This window comes from Argentina silus (assembly GCF_951799395.1).
Source record: "Argentina silus genome assembly, chromosome: 14".
In the NCBI taxonomy this organism is placed as follows: domain Eukaryota; kingdom Metazoa; phylum Chordata; class Actinopteri; order Argentiniformes; family Argentinidae; genus Argentina; species Argentina silus.
The window spans coordinates 3,992,043-4,012,030 of NC_139668.1; the positions used below are offsets into that span (position 1 = coordinate 3,992,043).

At 41.9% G+C, this 19,988-nt stretch overlaps 2 protein-coding genes across 2 annotated transcripts; one reads left to right on the plus strand and one right to left on the minus strand.

Annotated features, from left to right (window-relative positions):
- The first annotated feature begins 42 nt into the window (after window positions 1-42).
- On the plus strand, window positions 43-3,317 carry nelfe (negative elongation factor complex member E). Its single transcript, XM_083684364.1, has 11 exons — window positions 43-117; window positions 494-576; window positions 764-833; window positions 945-1,090; window positions 1,353-1,427; window positions 1,693-1,730; window positions 1,833-2,104; window positions 2,244-2,388; window positions 2,628-2,682; window positions 2,781-2,883; window positions 2,970-3,317. The coding sequence occupies exons 2-11, from the start codon at window positions 502-504 to the stop codon at window positions 3,041-3,043; spliced, it is 1,053 nt and encodes a 350-aa protein (XP_083540490.1). The 5' UTR covers window positions 43-117; window positions 494-501; the 3' UTR covers window positions 3,044-3,317.
- A 2,396-nt stretch (window positions 3,318-5,713) lies between these two features.
- On the minus strand, window positions 5,714-19,767 carry LOC310815278 (uncharacterized protein; the record flags this gene model as incomplete). The annotated part of the gene is made up of 5 exons (XM_083685013.1): window positions 19,575-19,767; window positions 11,420-11,628; window positions 9,699-9,893; window positions 7,010-7,222; window positions 5,714-6,817 (listed from the first exon to the last, which is right to left on the minus strand). The coding sequence occupies exons 1-5, from the start codon at window positions 19,579-19,581 to the stop codon at window positions 5,714-5,716; spliced, it is 1,728 nt and encodes a 575-aa protein (XP_083541139.1). The 5' UTR covers window positions 19,582-19,767.
- Window positions 19,768-19,988: the final 221 nt, after the last annotated feature.

Below are 19,988 nucleotides of genomic sequence, written 5' to 3' on the forward strand. Positions count from 1 at the left end.
TCATATCAATGCGCCTGTGTGTGTGTGTGTGTGTGTGTATATGTGTGTCTGTGTATATACATATTATTATTTTTTTTAGGTCCAGGTGGAATCCGCTATTTATTGAAGCAGTCGGAGGTAGCTAACGAAATACCTATGAATGGTGCGGTGGTGTTGGGTCAAAAATATGAACCGCTATGTAACGGATACTATCCACTGACAGACCAGCAACACTTGTTGTTAGTTAGATGGCTTTTGCTTTTGGTCAGATCTATCTTTCGCGATATGCTAGGCTATGCTAGGCCCTGGCTTTTTAGCCTAGACTAGGTAGAGAACGGGGTTAGCTGACAGACAGAGACAGAGGACCTAGACACCTAGCTCACCAGCCCCTAGCCAGTGGATGGAAAAAGCTAGCTGCGAACTATTTGTCGTGTTGCTGCGAAATATATGTGTTGTGCGTTTGTCTGTTGCTGCGATTGTCTTATTCCTTATTGACAATGCTTTTTTTCAGCAGGGTTTACCATGGTGGTGTTCCCAAGTTCTTTGACAGAGGAAGAGGAGTCTCTCCAGAAGAAATATGCCAAACTGAAGAAAAAGGTTAGAAACGTAAAGAATCACCTCACTCCCTGATTAGGGTTAGGGTTAGTTAGTTTTGGGGGTTCACTCTGAAATGTCAATGTCACCACAGTTTGACAGATATAGACTGTCAATGTCAGCACAGTTTGATATTATAAGGTGTGGGTAAGTGTGATATCATGCCAATGCGTCCATCTCTATCCTCTAGAAAAAGGCGTTGTTGGCTTTGAAGAAGCAAAGTTCAACCAGCCAGACGAATCAGAGTGGACTGAAACGCGGTATGTGGCTCTGTCTTTATGTTAAAAGGGTCTACTCTTTAAAATGGCTTGGGTATCTATACATTCCAGCTGATTAGGTTGCATCTCATCACGACCCTCTTGCTCCTCCAGCCTTGTCAGACCAGCCTGTGCTTGACACAGCCACAGCTACAGAGCAGGCAAAGATGCTGATCAAGTCTGGGGCTATCAGCGCCATCAAGTCAGAGAACAAGAACTCAGGCTTCAAACGCTCTAGGACGCTAGAGATCAAGCTCAAGGTAAAATACTGTGTAACATGTACAAATGTAGAAGGTAGTGAAAATGCATCGGATCATCGTTGGTACCATTGATAATGTATAGGTTGATACAAATGTGTTTTAACCCCTAGTCAATCGTAATGCCATTGAAGTCAAAGCATATAGTAACTAAATAATTGCCCCTAAAATGCAATTGTTAAAGCTTTATATCTTGTATCATGGGAAACACATTCATATAGCAATGATATGATATATAGATGTATCTGTTTATTCTGATCATCAGGATCCAGAAAAAGGACCGGTCCCAGCATTCCTACCATTCCAAAGGAGTGTCTCCACAGATGAAGAGCTCCCTGAGGTACAGTGGTGATGGCGTGAAGTCATCAGGTCACATTATAACTTATGCCTCAGTCATCAGGTCACATTATAGCCTATACCTCAGTTATCAGGACACATTATAGCCTATGCCATGACAGTTTTCTTTCAAATGGAATGACCCCTTTGCAGTTCTTTCCACCCTATCTTGGCCACAGAATCAATGTATATCCAACTAATGTAAAAAAAAAAAAAATTATATTATGTTGTAATATATGTTTTATTTTTATTTTTCATCTATCCTTTAGTCTGCCAAGAGAGCCCATAGAAAATCTCTGTACGAGAGGTAAGCCTAAAACGTGGATGCGTAATTGATAAGATCGTGTTTTTATCCACTTGTTCTCTGTATCCACTGGTTTAACATCTCTCCCTTTGCATTCCTCTTAAGCTTCGTCAGCTCAGGCGACCGGGCTCGGGAAGAGGAGGAGGGAGGCACCCTGTCCGCCAGCAGGGACACGGACCGAGAGAGAGACAGAGACAGAGAGACGGAGAGAGACAGAGACCGAGACAGGGAGAGAGACAAAGAGAGGGACCGGGAAAGAGAACGCGACCGGGGCAGGGACAGAGAACGGGACCGGGAGAGAGACAGGAGCCGAGACAGGGAGAGAGACAGAGACAGAGAGAGGGAGAGAGAGAGAGAGCGAGATGGACCTTTCCGACGTAAGTCGTTTTCTCTTACCGGCCATCCCTTTTCATGTATTTAGTATTGTGATGACTGATGATAGAACCGAGGATAACAGAACAATACAATGTTGTCTCTGCCGCTCATCTTCTCACTCTTTTTCGGTCCCTCTCTCAGGGTCAGACTCCTACCCGGAGCGACGGGGGGTACGGAAGGGGAACACTGTTTATGTGTATGGCACCGGCCTGGTGGAGGACAGCCTGCGCTCAGCTTTCTCACAGCATGGCAACATCATTGACCTGTCCATGGACTCCCCACGCAAGTATGCAAAATCACTATATGTTTCTACTTGTAGTATAGTAGTGTGTGATTGAGAGACAAAACAGTTTTGGGGGTTCATTATAGAGACTCATTGTTGGGATCAATTTTAGTGTCAATCCTCTGTGTCGAGGTGAATTGAAAATATATAATTCGGTTAATCAACTAAAAAAAAATCCTCATGGAAAATAATGAGGTTTATAAACATGCGTTGTGCCACATCTCTTGTCTCTCCCATTCTAGCTGTGCATTTATCACCTTTGAGAAGATGGAGTCTGCTGACCAGGCTGTAGCTGAGGTCAGTATAGCTGTATAGCTCCCTCTCCCTGGCCCAACACAACATTATACATCATTGCAAAACCTATATCCTTTGCTGCACTCTGTCCCTTCTCTCAGTTGAATGGAACGACAGTGGGTGACATCCCCATCAAAGTCAGCATTGCCAGAAAGCAGCCCATGCTGGAAGCAGCCACTGGCAAATCGGTCTGGGCCTCTTTGGGTAAATATCACTGTCAAACACAGATTTGACTTATAACATGTGTCTGAACCCTGGATTTATTTATTCGCTCTCTCTCTCTCCCACAGCTGTGCAGAACAGTGCCAAAGGCTCATACAGAGACAAGCGGAACCAGGTTGTGTACAGTGAGGATTTCCTGTGAGAAGTTTGCAGCATCGAGGCCCATAAGGAATAGAAACGAATGGTTAGCGTTAGCATTATTTGTATATTTTCTATACTGTTATTTCTGTTATTGATGGCCTGATAGCAAAATACTGCACTGTGTGTCAGTCTCCCTGAGTAGATACATTTTCTATTCCGAGCTATTAGCGTTATTATGTAAAGGAAAGGCCATATAGGCAGATTGTGGTACTTTGCATGGTGGCCTTGCTCTTGTAACCAGCATTTTAGTTTGGTGGAGCTCAATAAATCACATCAATACATTTTCCGTCTGGTTGTTTTTCCTTGAGTCAGAGGGCCATTAGATTCAGGACTGCGTCCATGGGATTACAGAAATATCATCTATCACCAGTCATCTATGAGTAATGAGCCTTTTAAATATTTTTTTTCTGGTTCCTTTGGAATAGCATGTGATCATTCTTTCCAGTAAATTAGAGGGAGATGCACTTAACTAGATAAATAAAAGATGTGTATTAATGTGAGCATACAACAGGGTCGATATCTCCTCACACTCAGTGCCTTTTTATGCACTTCTGGCTCTGCACTTTCAAAGATTTGCTATTGCTTTTTTGAAAAGGTGTGTGTGAATCTTGCCAAATAGGTGTTCCAGATGTTACGCACTTGGAAAATCACATCCTCTGCCTCAAAATCTCACCTCTCTGGTGGCCAAAAGAAATGATCTACGTTCTAAGTTCAATTCAAAATAGATTTGTCTGAGGAATTCCTATGTCCGATGGCTATAACACATTTATTTTTAAGGCAGTCCTTCTGGATAGTAAAATATAAAAACTGGAATCTCATCATTATCATCAGGCTTTAAATAACAACTAAATGGCCTGTTCTTTTCCATAGACCACCTGCTTAGTGCTTGAGAGGGATCTTCAAAACAAAGTGTCTGTCTCTCATTTCAATAAACCATATGGTGGAGCCGTTAAGCATTTGAAGATATTTGATAAAAGCACAACATTTGGCACAGAGGTAGATTTATGTACCCTGAACAGATTTAGATATGGAGGCGCCGCAGATTTGGCCCAAACCTCCTTTTTGTTGAACCTTTATTTTGGCAGAGTCCCATTGAGACCAAGGTCTTTTTTTACAAAGAGCCCGACATACACACAATTTACAACCATACATCATACAAAATTGCAACATTTTAAAGCACAAGAAAAACAAACACATTTTCAACAAAGAGCTCCTTGATCAAAATGTTCAATTGCCTGAGAGGCATCAGAACAATCAACTGTAATGTACTCGGTAGATTGTTCCAGCAGTGAGGTGCACCAAAACTAAAAGCGGATTAACCCAATCCGGTGGAGACCCGAAGAATCTCAAGAGTTAACCAACCCTGAGAACGAGTTGAGCAGTTTTATGGCCTGCAGGTATATGCTGGTCCGGTACCGTTTGGATACACCGGTACCGTTTGCCAGATGGTAATAGAGAGAACAGGTCGTGGCTGGGGTGGCTGCGGTCCCTGATGATCTTCCCGGCCTTCCTCTTGCACCTCCCGGAGTAGATATCCTGTACAGCTGGGAGCTCACAGCCTGTGATGGACTGGGACTAACCCTAACCCTAAAACATCTGCTCAGAGTCCCCCAGTGAGCAGCCGGTCAGCTATGACTTTCTAGCGATCACTGGCTGTAGCCTTGTAGAACCAAGAACCTAGATTCATTATGTCCATGTTACATGCTTCCTTATCAAGAGTAGGACAGAAGTAGCTAAAACCTAGTCCTTGCAAAATGGCTACGCTAATTTTATACATGTCCTTTTGACTACACATCATTATTCACAGGTTAACGTTGTTCCTTCAATTTACAGGCATACACAGTATATTAACTGTAGAAGACAGTCCTGGCTCTCTGTGATCTCTTTCCCCACTCTTCTTCTGGCTATTTGTCAGACTGCTGCCTTTCACAGGTGGGAGTGGGAAATGCACATTTAGGGTAGTCGAGGAGCCATTGATGATAAATATATATATCGGTATATATTCAGTTCTAATCTGAGTTGTTTTGACTTGCTGGCCCTCTATGTACAGTAATGTACTAATGTACGCCACCTTTCAATCTGAGAGCTCCATCCAACACAAATTTCATTAAAGTAAGCATTTACATAAATGTACTTAATTACACATTGCAATTATTGGTTGTGTGTAAGAGGCAAATTCTTTTATTTTGACATCCATCCATTTAATCTGATATACTGTTCCACATCTATATCATATGACATAGATGTTACATAAATACATTATAAAAGGCTGACAACATTTATGAAGTGTTAATGTCAGATGTTATGAATATGTTATGTGTACCCCTTTCATATAATGTGTAACCCATCATTTCAGTGTTAAGCAATGTAAGCTAAGGTACTTTATGAACAAATCGTCCTATTTTCAGACTGTATGATCCAAGTTTAGGATCAACATCATGAGTTATATAAAGAGAAACTCACTCTCAAAGCAGTTTATAATAAATACACAGATTAAAATCTTTATTGTTGACCAGCCAGAGACAAAAATAGGTATTTTTGGTCTTTTCCCTTCTGCACACATGTATCCTCCTCTCTAACCCCCAAACCATCCCCCCCGAGTCACACTTTAAACCACGCTTTTGCCCATCTAGGCAATCATACATCTGCCTGGTCCATCTCCCATCATAACTTACAATGTAAGCTCTCCCTCGCCTCCTCCGCCGCCTCCTCCTCCTCCTCCGCCTCCGCCTCCTCCTCCACTCTCTCTCTCCCTCTCCCTCTCTGCCTGCTCCTCAATAGAGTTCTGTCCCGTGGTCTTCCCATGCTGCTCCTTGAGGTGGCGCCGCAGGGCAGGCTTGTGGGCAAAGCGTGCACGGCAGTAGGCGCAGCGGTGTGGCCGCTCGCCGCTGTGCAGGTTCATATGGTCACATAACGTGGACTTCTGTGTAAAGGTCTTGTGGCAGAGCGGGCAGCGGTGGGTCTTGGCCCCCTGGTGGACACTCATGTGGCGGTTGAGGTTGCTTGAGTGGTTGAAGTGCTTGCCGCAGCAGGGGCACACATAAAGCAGATGGGTGGAGCGTGAGTGGAGAGCCAGGGAATGGGCCGAGGGGAATGTCAGGCCACAGTGCTCGCAGGCCACCGGCCCAGCAGTGCTGGATGTGGACCCTACCACCGCCACAGACTCATCCCCTGCCTCATTCGTTGGAACAGTGCCCATCCCCAAACCTTCCTCACCACCACCTCCACTGGAGTCATCAAAGCTGTAATGGGCTGGACCATTCCCATCCCTGGGGGTTACATCCTCTCCCTGAGCCTCCCCCACCCCAAATTCTACCCGTGGGAGCTCGCCCGAGAGGTAGCCTGACCTCATCTCCTCATGGATAAAGTCCAGACCAAAACTTTCCCCCATGATCTCCACCGCAGTGGGCAGACGCCACTCATTCTGGTAAGGCATACCCAGAGGCCTCCTCTCTAAGTAAGGGCCCCATTTCCTTTTCTTGAACCCCCTCCCTTGGCCCCCCTTGGACTCTGTGAGCCGCCGTCTCCAAGCATTAAGTCCTTCTTTCTCAAACCCGCTAATGCGGAGGGCCATTTCTGCTGGTGTAACATCTCCTTCGCCATCTCCCATTATGACAGTGTCTGTCTCGTGATAACTCCCCCCCTGAAGTTCTTCTGTGGCTTCCCCTCCGTCCTCTTCTCCCTCTCGCCTCTCCACTAGCTCCTGATCATCATTGATGCAGACCTGGAACACTTCATAGTCCTCACCGGTCTTGTCCTCCTGTGATACTTTTACCTGGAACAACATTGTGACTAAGATGAATTGACATCCAAGGTTTGCCATCAGCAATATCTATATTATATTGTTAAGTTGATAGTGACACTGCAACATTGAATCTGCCCATTTCATAATTAATCAGACACTCTAATCCATTGATTAATGTACTGTAATGTTTGATTCGCAAATTCTCTCTACAGCCACACAGACCTTGATCAGTGGCTCATCCAGTGTGGGACTGGCATTGTCGTGTCGTGTGTCTGTCTGAGTGTGTGTGTCTGTAATATGATCAGCCTGGGACTGTAAAGGGCTGTGAAGCTGTACTGAGGTGGACTGGTCAGCAGGGGGAGACACCGAACAAACTGAGTGGCTGCTGCCACTGACTATCACTGGCATGGAGAAGCTCTCTTCTGCTTTGATGCTCTGGAAAGAGAGTGGAGGAAGACAATGAAAACATATAATTGGATACACATAATAATAATAATAAGGTATAACAAACATTTTGTGATATAAAACCAATGTTGCAACCGAGAGAGACTTTGACTACATTCAAATTGCCTCCAAGATACTCAGTCAATAGTAGGGGTGTAACGGTTCATGGGTTTTTACCTGACCCGTTCGTACTGTATGGTTTGTGTGAAGTGAATCTCTATATTTTATTGCATACATTAAGCTTGCCATGCGCCGTTGAAAATTCATTCCAAACTGTCCCAATACTTTAGGCTAATAACAACGCACAGTGCCCTCCATAAGTATTGGAAAGAGTAAGTATTTTGTCTTCTTTTAGCTCTTTACTCCAACAGTTTGGATTTAAAATCAAACAAGTAGAGATTCACAACTTTAATTTAATGTTTTCTTTTTTTTGCTCACTTTCCCCCACTATATTGTAATTCACTGCCAATCATGACCCACTTATCGCAGCAGAGATGTTCATCATGGTTCTGTGATCTGTCTAACGTTAGCCTATGTATGTTGCCATGTTACGATGCAGTTGTCATAGAGAACATAAAGTATTTACAAGTCTCTTGTCTTAACTCCTTAATATACCAATAGCAACTTGTGCTTTGGTAGTCGAGATATCACACTGGTTAGGCTACTCCTTAAGCCTATATGCCATCTCTTTGTGTAGGCTCCTGCTAGATTGTAGTGCAGGTTTGGATGAGTTGGGATTGATATACTGACAAATACAGTATATGCAACGCTTTCATGATCAGAGCTGTTTATCGGGTCCTGTGGGTGCACTCGGGTGAATCAGCTGTAGACCTTGTGTCATTTACCAGAGACCCGATCATTTCATGCATTTCACTCACACTAACCACTACGTTATTCTCCCTTCAACCGGAATGTGATCAAGAACGCCAGTGTTGAATAAAAAAAATAAAACAGCACAAACCAGCACATTGTGTACTGGACATTGTATTGCTCACTTTATCTTACAATGATTGCCTTATTTACTGTTGAGAGGAAGCTTACAAGGAACACATTTAATTATACAGTTTACAACCTCTGTCCTGTGCATATGACCAATAAACTTTGACTTTTTACTCTTTATATGACTTATTATAGCCCTCATATACTTTCATTTTGTAGTTTTATTTCCATATGTTGAAATGAAAGCAACTGAAGTTTGACCTCTCTGCATGTTTTAATGTTGGATTGGTGTGAATCGCTTAAAAGTTTTTGGAGGAATAAGCATGAGGAAGAATTGGAATAATAATAACTAGAAAAATAAGTTCTAGAAGAAACATTGTGGGCTTGCAGTCTTATTACGGTAGCGGATAAAGTTAAAGATGGTTTGGTTGGTTGGTTGGTTGGTTGGTTGGATGGATGAATTGACAGATGAAAGAGCAATAGAGTGTGAATATAATTGGTGTGAATAGCTTAAAAGTTGTAGGAGAAGTAGCAGTTTATGATACATATATCATAGTCCTACTTGCTGATTTGTTCTTCAGACTTGCAGAAGAATATCCAACCATGGACATATGGTTTGATTTTGGTATTGGAAAGAATTATCAGGAGATCTGTGTCAATACCATTTGTGAAAAGCTTAGGAGGTAAAATAATCAGGCTTTACCAGGATTCCATTCATTCACAGGCTGTGATACCACATCACAATTCTATCGTGAAGTCAAAAGGACTGCTTGGGCAGCATGGAAGTCATTTCCAGTGATTCCAACCCCTAAATCTAGAATCACCCAATTTTGCATTGCTAGAGAGATTACCTGTGTTCCGTATAACAAAACACCCAACCTAGACACTGTCAATGATGTAAGGAAGGACCTATTTTTACCAAAAACTACTGCATCATTCAGTTTCAAGCCTGAAAGCAATTCAATCTGCGCCTTCACTAGAATGATTTGGATAGGCTAAAACTGATTATTCTTGGTCACCTTTGTGGACACACTTATCAGAGGCTGCCAAAGCTTGCAGAGAACTATTAGGGTGTAGCTGCAAAAGTCTGATGTCAGGAAGTGACGATGCCAAGACGCTGGATTACAATGCACTGCATTATGCTGTTGTGCTGACACTTGTTAACCTGGGCCCCAAGTCTTTATTCACAAAAACAATAACTTAAAGAACATATTAGATATTACATATTTTTTATATTATTTTAACATAAAATATAACATTATTTTATGATACTTGGAGTTAATGGAGTAGTTTGAATAGCACTAAGTACATATATTTTTCCTGATAACTCGCTTCATGTTGGGGACAAAATTGGGCACCCCTTCTAGGATGTTTTTATATCCCCTAATAAGTAACTGTACCGATGGTTCATGCTTTTTTTTTCTTCTGTTGAACCAAACTGTAACCAAAAAAGGTCATGCATAAACCGTACACTTGTTGAACCGTTACACCCCTAGTCAATAGACACCATCAAAAAGAGGTCACTGACCCTTGGTGGTCTGGGGTTCCTTGGCTGCATGTACTTGTTCAAGGCTCCCCGGCACTTTTCCACAACATGTTCCATCTGCAGGTAGCTAGCAGCTGTCAGGTAATTCACTATTTCCTTGGGGCTGAACTGAAGCACACCAGTGTAGCAAGACTGGAGCAGGTCACAAACCACTGATGAACTGTGGAGGACTGACACCTACGACCAAAATATGACAAAGAATTTACCAGAACACTTTTTAAGTATGCTGTTATCAGTGTGTTTGTGTGACTAAGAGGAATCTTATAACATGCATCCAACAATCCAAACAATCTAAACCCCTCCTTTAGAAGATTTTATCGGCCAGTATGGAATATCAGTTCTCTGTGTCTGATAAGTAATATGAAGCTGTGGCTTTTTTTTGTTTGTTTTGTTGTCCATACTATGTAATGCATTTGTGGTCGATCAGGTAATCTGGAGGTTGCCCTGTCAAAAGGTATTAGTCATTAAAGTTGTGTGTCTAATGTTCCATTATAGAGTGTGATAGTACTAGTATATGTCCACTAGATGGCCCTGTCCCTGCTATTAGGTGAAAATAGTGAGAGAAAAAAAAGAAGAAAAAAAAAGAATTGTTCACAGTGTTAATTCACAACCAACCCTCAAATGGTAATGATTTATACATGTAGAGTGAAGAGTTAAAGTGAGAGCAGTTTATTTATGTCTCTCTTCAATACATCTGAGAAAGCGACAAAGGGGACACGCTGGGCCTGAAAACCATGAACCACTAATCCCTGACCCCAACCTTAACCCTGACCCCAATCTTAGCCAAACCCAATAACCAATTCCGAAAATTAATTGGGTTTGCAGGCGGAAATTCATCGGAAACAATGTCTGGGAACAACATTGATGACTACTCAATGAGAGTCATGCAGGGGCGAGGGACATTTAGATTCTACATTTCTACCACCCCTAGGTTTAGCTGAAATGACGCCCCTGCCTAGTCTAGCTAGATAGCTAGTTATGTTACAAACTAGACGTAATAGCTTTACTGCCTATACAAACTACACTCTGTCCATTTTCAAAAATCATCATTGGCCACCCAATGAGACAACAAATCTTTGTCCCATCCTGGCCAGCCACCCCACTTGGAAAGTTCTGGTCATGCCCCTCATGTCATTGGACATGATAAACAACCACTCAATGAGTAGCCCTCAATGCTGTTCCCTTACCTTGTTTGCTTTCCTGCTAATTTTCTTTTCAGATATTGTATTGAAGAGTGACATAAATAAACTGTTCGAACTTTAACTCTTCACTCTACATGTATAAATCATTATCATTTCAAGGTAAAGCTGTGAATAAACACAGAACAATAAAGCAATTTCATGCTTTATTCACCTAATAGCAGGGACAGCACCATCTCGTGGGCAGAATATGGTACTATAACACTGGATAATGGGACATTAGACACACAACTTCAAAGAATCACACCTTTGGACGGGGCATTTCTAGAAAATAATGATGCAGGAATACTAATCTTATCTGCTTCTAGCTACAGAAACCATTTCAGAACAATCTGAGATGGTGGGTGCCATGGCTTGTTCTTTTTACATGGAATCACCCAGTAGTATAATTGTGATATATGCACTTGTGTGGCAATCTGTGAATAGGGCTTACACATCCACTCATCTATCATCATTAGTAACTTAGCACTGCATTTTCAAGGTGGTGGTTCTCTGTGTGTGCACCTGCAAGTTGGAGGATGGGTTCAGGAGGAACTGGTCCCTGAGGAAGGGTGAGCAGGCAGCCAGTACCACTTTGTGCCCCCGAAACGTCTTCCTGTCACTGGCCTCAATGGTGATGTCACAGAAGTGCTGCTGGGACCTCAGCAGGTTCATGTGCTTCAGGGTGGCGTCACTGTGGCCAGGCAGCCGGAAACACAGCATCTCCATCTTAACTGTGGAAGGGACAAAGGTTCTCAAGTTAGTTGACATTGACCATCTACATTGATTTAAGAACCAGAAGACTAGAATTGCATAGTCGCTTTGCTTGCTCGTGCTGTTGGTGTAGCACCCCACCGGGGTTTGGGGGGCCTGCACACACCCTGGCATTGGGGTTGGGGTGAATGTTAATTCAGGTGACTCAAGACTTGAATTAATACCACTCATTTTAGAACATATATTTATTGCCATTAAGACACATGGTGTCATGCTGAGTAGACATGTTAAGTGTGGTAGAGTCATGGCTTAAGCCTTGGAAGATCTACCCATTTGGGGTCCCAACCTGACAGTCTGTGCTTCTCAGACAAAGGTGGCCTCTCTCCTCCCCTCTTCCTCCTTTTTGTCCCTCTCTTGCTGCCCTCTCCTATCTCTCCTTTACTGCACTCGCCTCTCGGGAGGTGACTGGAGGAGAAGAGGAGAAGATGCTGCTTCTGTTCTCGCCTGTCGGGCTACGAGCTGAGCGAGTGGTTGATGCCTCGTCGCTTGCACCAGTTGGTCAAAGTAGAGAGCCAGGAGAAGCCTGTATGCGTTATTGTGTACCTCATATTTCAGAAAATGTGAAATTCCCACAGGAACGGCGGTAAAGACCAAGCAGATGCAGGCCGCCGCTGCTAAGTGCATATAGCAGAAACAATGCAAATACACAAGCGAAAACAGAAAAAACACGCTAACCGCATTATCGCGGAATAAAAACGTGTTGCAATATATCCCACTGTTGGTTGTGTTGTCCGTTTTCTCCTATGGCAGTGGTGTAGAACTAGTCCCGGTTAATGAAAGTGTGTGTTTTCCACTCAAGTATCGAGGGGAACCACTGCCTCTGCGGGCCACGTAAGAATCAGATCACAGATCTTACTTTAAAGAGACCAGAAGCATGATAGAGTCAATGAAAAACAATACAGAGTCATGAACGTACAGAAGCAAATGGGAATATCTTACTTTTAAGATTCGTGAATTCTTAATTTCCTTTTGTAAAAATGTTTGTCATTGAAAAATACTTGATTGGGTTAGTGACATGAATATGCTTTGTAACAAGTAAAATGTGTCAGTTCATAAAATTAAATCATAATTTTACAATCCAAATGGGATGATGTTTATATAAAGAAGGGGAATTGCACCTACATAAGATCAGTGGCAAAGTGGATAGAAAAAGGAGAGAAAAGCACCTCTTTAGCAGGCTTGAAAGAGCATCAGGAAAGGAATGCTATTACTTCACTGTATGTTAATGGAATTGAAAGAACAGAACTGAAGTTGCTTGCTACAGAAGTTTTTCATTTCTACAATGATTTATATTCCTTATGCTATTCTCCCAATTACTGCAATGAATTCTTTGATAAATGAAAAGGCATATTCCTTAAAGAGGTTTGTGAAGCAGAGCTTCAAATAGAGGAAATGGACATAGCTGTAAATAAGATATCCTTAAATAAATCGCCTGGCAGTGACGGCCTAACATCCAATTTTCACAAATTAATTTGGAATGATCTGAGAAATCTACTTTTTGACACCTTCACTGAATGTACTGAGAATAATACTTTCATGTCTACATTACTGCCTAAACCTGGAAAAGACTGTAGATGTACTGATAACCTTTATTTATTATTTATTGAATAACGATTATAAACTATTTTCACATGTGTTTGCCAACAGGTTAAAAGAAGGCATACATCAGATTGTAAATAGACTCAATCTGGCTTTTTGAAAGAGAGATCGATACATAATAATATCCGTCCTGGACCTGATAGACTATAGTGAAATTATAGGAAGATGGTTTAATTTTATTTTTGGATTTTCAAGTCTTTTGATATGGTGGAACATCATTTTGTTTTTCAAATCACTAAAGCATTTGTCAAATCTGTAACCAAGAAGATAAGAAAAAATATTTGTCTTTCCGTATACCACCCAAAGCCAGAAAAAAACATTTTAAAATTCTGAATGACATTTCCATCAAAGTAAAGATTGAAATTCATTTGATTGTAGAGTTGATTGTGGGATTTTGTGGGAATGACATTGAAACTACTGAAGACATCTTCTTTTCCTTCTTTTCATATTACCACTTTCTCGGAGGAGTTACTTGAAGTTTTATTTTCAAGGAATATTAATATTGCCTATTCCACATACAATGATGTCAAATTTGGTTTATTCCAAGAGGACAATGATTTACATTTTCTGGTCAATAACTGAATTGTATTAACCCATGTATTTTTTTAATACACAAACGTAGATTTTTAAAGACTACTACAGGTTGTATTGAAACATACAACCTGATGAATGTCTAAGACCTCTGTGACATTGTTTCTATTGTAATTTATTTTCTTAACTTGTGTGCTTAAATATGAACATTGCCAAATATGTATTTTGAATGTATGATACAACTGCCATATATGTTTGTACCACTTGCAAATTTTAATAATGCAATACGTCCTTTCGAGGTCTAGATAAATGTTTATTAGGCCAATCCGAGATAGCCTTACTACCTCGGAATGGGCCTTAAACTTAAATACATTTTAAAAATAGCCCATTCCGTCTGAATGGGGTACTGATTGCTGGCGGTCACATTTTGATTAGCGAACACGGACTAATTTGCTCTTTTCAAGAGGCCAACCAACTTCCGTGACCAAAATGTGAAATTCATCAGAACATATCAACATGAAACTTAACTGAGGTTGTAATTTAGCAATTTACAGGGAGTTAATGGCAGATTAAAATCACTTATTAAACAGCTGTAGATGAACAATAAATTAGTTGTATAAGCTGAATTACACACGTTGTCAAAATAACACCTAAATTCAATACTTTATACCGCCCTAAAATTTTGCCGGGGTATTACCTCGAAAAGAAAAAAAAAGAACGTCGCAGGGGGCTGGCGGGAGTCGTCTTTGCTCCATATATTTAATCTACATTGAAAAAACTTCATTATTTATGCTATACTGGTATCACGACTGCTATACCGTATGACATTTACCTAAACAATCATTTAACCTTTACATGCTGATCACAGCTTGACAAACTAAACAGTTGGGTAGCATAAAATAATAGCTTCATAAGAAGCATCAACATGCTGCATTCGTAATAATATAACTTCTCTCATGTCCTATAGCCTATAGGCTATATCATTTGTCTATAAAATATTGATTTCGTTACAGTTATGAGACGATGCTCTGGGAGTCAAAATTCCGCTCGCTTCTTTCTGAGCTCTCTTTCGGGGGCCAGCTGCGCGGCAGACTCTGAGGGCCTGCTCTGTAGGTTGCCTCTAGTTTGTCGGCATTTTGACTAGTTTCCAGTGGGACTTGTGACAAAGTGGAGATTAATAACATTGGGTCACGTTAACTGACGACCACATATCCGTTGTCAGCGAATAGCTGAAGTCTGAACCAGCAGCACTTGATACAGACAGATATCCCATTCGTGCAGCTGTTAATGGGTGTTTCAGTTTTAGGTGCGAGTGTAGATTAGTTCCCATGAGTGTTCCCATCTCTGTCCGTCATCTTTTTCACGCAAACCTCGCAAATAACGGCGTCCAAATCTGCAAGACATTAGCGTTATTTTTCCACTTCTCTAACCTGAGGTGGAAGTTCCACTCCTAAAGGTGAAATATTGTAATTCTTTCTCCGACCACGTGGCGGCGCTGTTACACATTGTGAATTACAAACAGCGCTTCATTTGGCAGTTGGCTAGATAATGGAGCAGAAATTGAGCATTTTCAAATCCCGCGGGATACCATGTGTTACTCTTATACCGCCAAAGAGAGGTCTGACTTGATTTGCTTACATTTATATTCTAACATACTATCTATCTAACCTTCTATCTTTCCAATCTAGTATCGATACACTCACAGGCCACTTTATTAGGTATACCTGTTCAACTGTGTGTTAACAGAAATATCTAATCAGCCAATCACATGGCAGCAACTCAATGCATTTAGGCATGTAGACATGGTCAAGACTACCTGCTGAAGTTCAAACCGAGCATCTGAATGGAAAGGTGATTGAAGTGACTTTGAACGTGGCATGGTTGTTGGTGCCAGACGGCTGGTCTGAGTATTTCAGAAACTGCTGATCTACTGGGATTTTCATGCACAACCATCTCTAGGGTTGACAGAGAATGGTCAGAAAAAGAGAAAATATCCAGTGAGCGGCAGTTCTCTGGGCGAAAATGCGTTGTTGATGCCAGAGGTCAGAGGAGAATGGCCAGACTGGTTCAAGATGATAGAAAGGCAACAGTAACTCAAATAACCACTCGTTACAACCAAGGTATGCAGAAGACTATCTCTGAACGCACAACACGTCAAACCTTGAAGCAGATGGGCTACAGCAGCAGAAGACCACTTCTGTCAGGTAAGAACAGGAAACTGAGGCTACAATTTGCACGGGCTCACCAAAATTGGACAATAGAAGATTGGAAAAACATTGCCTGGTCTGATGAGTCTCGATTTCTGCTGCGACATTCAGATGGTAGGGTCAGAATTTGGCGTAAACAACATGAACGCATGGATCCATCCTGCCTTGTATCAACGGTTCAGGCTGGTGGTGGTGGTGTAATGGTGTGAGGGATATTTTCTTGGCACACTTTGGGCCTCTTAGTACCAATTGAGCATCGTTTAAACGCCACAGCCTACCTGAGTATTGTTGCTGACCATGTCCATCCCTTTATGACCACAGTGTACCCATCTTCTGATGGCTACTTCCAGCAGGATAACGCGCCATGTCACAAAGCTCACATCATCTCAAACTGGTTTCTTGAACATGACAATGAGTTCACTGTACTCCAATGGCCTCCACAGTCACCAGATCTTGATCCAATAAAGCACCTTTGGGATGTGGTGGAACGGGAGATTCGCATCATGGATGTGCAGCCGACAAATCTGCAGCAACTGCGTGACGCTATCATGTCAATATGGACCAAAATCTCTGAGGAATGTTTCCAGCACCTTGTTGAATCTACGCCACAAAGAATTAAGGCAGTTCTAAAGGCAAAAGGGGGTCCAACCCGGTACTAGCAAGGTGTATCTAATAAAGTAGCCGGTGAGTGTATAACTTTTTAACTACCTAGCATCATCCTTTCACCGGTCACGACTGCTTCACTCAGTATAATACACATTGACTAACCTCTTAATTGTTTCGATTTTTTCTATACCTCCCCCCCTCTCATCCATCTATCCATTCATCCACCCAATCAACCGACCAACCTGTCTCACTTTCTTTCAACTGCCCAGAAAATCTTCATCAACCCTGATAAAAAGCTTCCTGATACCTATTTTTGTTACTCCAAAAACTCTCATCCGGTTAACTACCACTCTACACCACACAACCAACAAACCCTCTACCCACTCCACTGAAGTACTCCTGGCTCATCCTATCGATCTATTTATCTAACATTCTATCCACCATAAGACAATCTCACTTTCTTTCAACTACCCAGCAAATCTATCTAACCTTGTACACTACTAAAATAACACTTTGCAAGCCCACAAAGTTTCTTCTGGAACTTCTTTTTCTAGTTCTTATTCTTATTCAAATGATTCGGTATGCTACTCCTCCTACAGCTTTTAAGCTATTCAAACCAATCAAACTTTAAAACATGCAGAGGTCTAACTTGAGTTGCTTACATTTATATTTTTCAAACTCAATATACTTTTTATACTATTCAGCTTTTTGTAACTCAAAAACTCCTATGGAATGTTGATTTAGGCCAACATTCTGAGAGCCCCATTGTTACTGCAACTGCTACGGAACTTTCACAACTCTTGAATAAAAACAATAGAAGACATGCGGAAGACATTCTTAGAATGATTACACATCAATGCACTCTCTTGGCTACCAGTCCTACCCCACTAACCAACCAACTCTCTACCCACTCCACTGAACTACTCCAGGCTCATCCATCTTATCAATCTATCTATCCCCCTTCTGAAGGTGCAGGGATGAATGACTCATTCTGGATCAGACAGAGATCATTCTAAAGTTATGTTAGGCTAACTATTAACCATGTAACACAGCACCATGCAATCTGCCCTTCTCATTGGGTCACATCGGCGTACGTCTGCCGGGCACAGTCTGTTATTTCACATAATGCTAGAATGACCTCTGTCTGATCTGTGGTCCTCTGTGGCTCAGTTGGTAGAGCATGGCGCTAACAACGCTTAGGTTGTGGGTTTGATTCCCGCTGGGACCATCTATACTGAAATGTATGCACTCACTGCAATGTAAGTCGCTTTGGATAAAAGCGTCAGCTAAATGGCATATATATATCTGATCAAAAACAAAGTGAATTCGTCTCTGCGCGGGGACATCGGAAGGTGCATCCCCATGAGGAACAGAGCACGTTCACGGGACACATCGTCTTTACTTCGCTTCAGTTCTACCCCACTGAAACCACTCTCAACCCTTTACCCCAAACCAACTCTACCACTCAACAACCAACCCTCCACTCCACTGGACTACCCCAGGCTCAACCTATCTAGCTATCTATGACCTTCTAACATACGATCTGTTTAACCCTCTATCTTTCCAACCTTATATCTATCTAATGTTTCAACTACCTAGCATCATCCTTTCACCAATCACTATTGACTACAGTCACCAACCAAACCATCTTTGACTTTATCTGTGACCATCATATGACTCCCTCACTTTCTTTCAACTACCCAGCAAATCTATCTATCCTCTAAACCATTTTTAAACTTTCTCTACTACGAAAAGAAGACTCTTCAAGCCCACAAAGTTCCTTCTGGAACTTATTTTTCTAGTTATTATTATTCCAATTCTTCTGAATTTTCAGTATGCTACTCCTCCTACAGCTTTAAGCTATTCACACTATTCAAACTTTAACACGTGCAGAGAGGTCTAACTTGAGTTGTATATTTTTCAAACTCATTATACTTTTTACACTATTCAGCTTTGTGTAACTCAAAAACTACTATCTTTTAACATGGTGGAATGTTGATTTAGGCCAACATTCTGAGAGCCCCATTGTTACTGCAACTGCTATGGAACTTTCACAACTCTTGAATAAAAACAACAGCAGGCCTGCAGAACACATTCTTAGAATGATTACACAACAATGCTCTCTCTTGGCTACTACCCCACTAGAACCACTCAACCAACCAACCTTCTACCCACTTCACTGAACTAACTATGACCTTCTAACATACTGTCTGTCTAACTTTCTATCTTTCCAACCTTAGATCTATCTAACCTTCCAACTACCTGGCCATCATCCTTTCACCAGTCACTACTGCTTCACTGAGTATAACCTAGACCGATTATCCAATTGTTTTAACTGTTTTGATATTTCTACACCTCCCCACTTTCTTTCAAGGGTTTGTGTTCGGCATACGTTTGGAAGTGAAATGTAGTACCAGGGTCATTCCGTTCCCGTGGAATTACGATGAGGGTCATTAAGTGATTTCCATTTCCGTCCCACATTAAATGTCCTAAAACTGATGGACCAGATTGCCTCTTTAACGTAGTTAGAAACATTCCTCAAAGACAGGCTAACAGGTCCATCCGATTCCACTAGCATTGCCAAAAATGCTAACTGATAGATTTGTCAATAGGAAAAACCTTAAATCAGTTGGCGTGCCAGATTCGACCCGCGGTGCGCCAGTTGCCGACCCCTGCTAATGTATGCATGAATTATGGCTGCAGGTGAAGCAGGTTTTCGATCTTGTTAGCAAGCAAGCTGCTACGATGGCGCTAACGGGGCTGTTGTTGTCCAATGTGTGTGTGTGTGTGTCGCTGGCTGGCTTGTGCTGCCGTCTGACTATGAACCGACACACAGGCAAAGGCTGCTTTGCTTGTTGCTGTATTCTCCAATTAGCTAGCCAGCTAGCATGACCTTCTTTTAACTACCAAAAAAACCCAGTAGCAGTGCCTAGCCTAAAGTTCATGTGTTCACGTTTGCTTACCTGCCATTAAGCGATTCTTCTGAAATGTTTCGTCCTCCAATATCTAACTACAAGTTAGCTGCTACTCCTAGTCATTCGTTGTGTGTGTAGTTTGTTTAGTTTCGCCTTGTTTTGAAGAAGAGCTAGCTAGCTACGGTACTCATTTCCCGTGACAACAACAACAACGCCGTTGCTGTAAAGACCTGTGCTGGGTTCCGTTCACAACGTTAGTGGCAATTCCCTAACAAAACAAGACTACAAATGGCTCATCTCAGTTTAGCGTCTGACCGTGGGTCGGTTTTTAATTCGGGGTTTCCAAAACCACCACGTATAAACGGGAAACCAAAACTGACCCGGAGCCAGTTGTTCTCTCAGACACGTCCTGGGGAGGAGCGTCGACGTTCACGTCCACCACAACGTCACGTACGTCCGATT

Bases quoted from the DNA above. Each gene is read 5' to 3' on its own strand.
- nelfe (XM_083684364.1), top strand. From the start codon at position 502: ATGGTGGTGTTCCCAAGTTCTTTGACAGAGGAAGAGGAGTCTCTCCAG. The intron at 834-944 runs GTATGTGGCTCT...TTGCTCCTCCAG, and splicing joins TCAGAGTGGACTGAAACGCG to CCTTGTCAGACCAGCCTGTG. The intron at 2,105-2,243 runs GTAAGTCGTTTT...TCCCTCTCTCAG, and splicing joins GCGAGATGGACCTTTCCGAC to GGTCAGACTCCTACCCGGAG.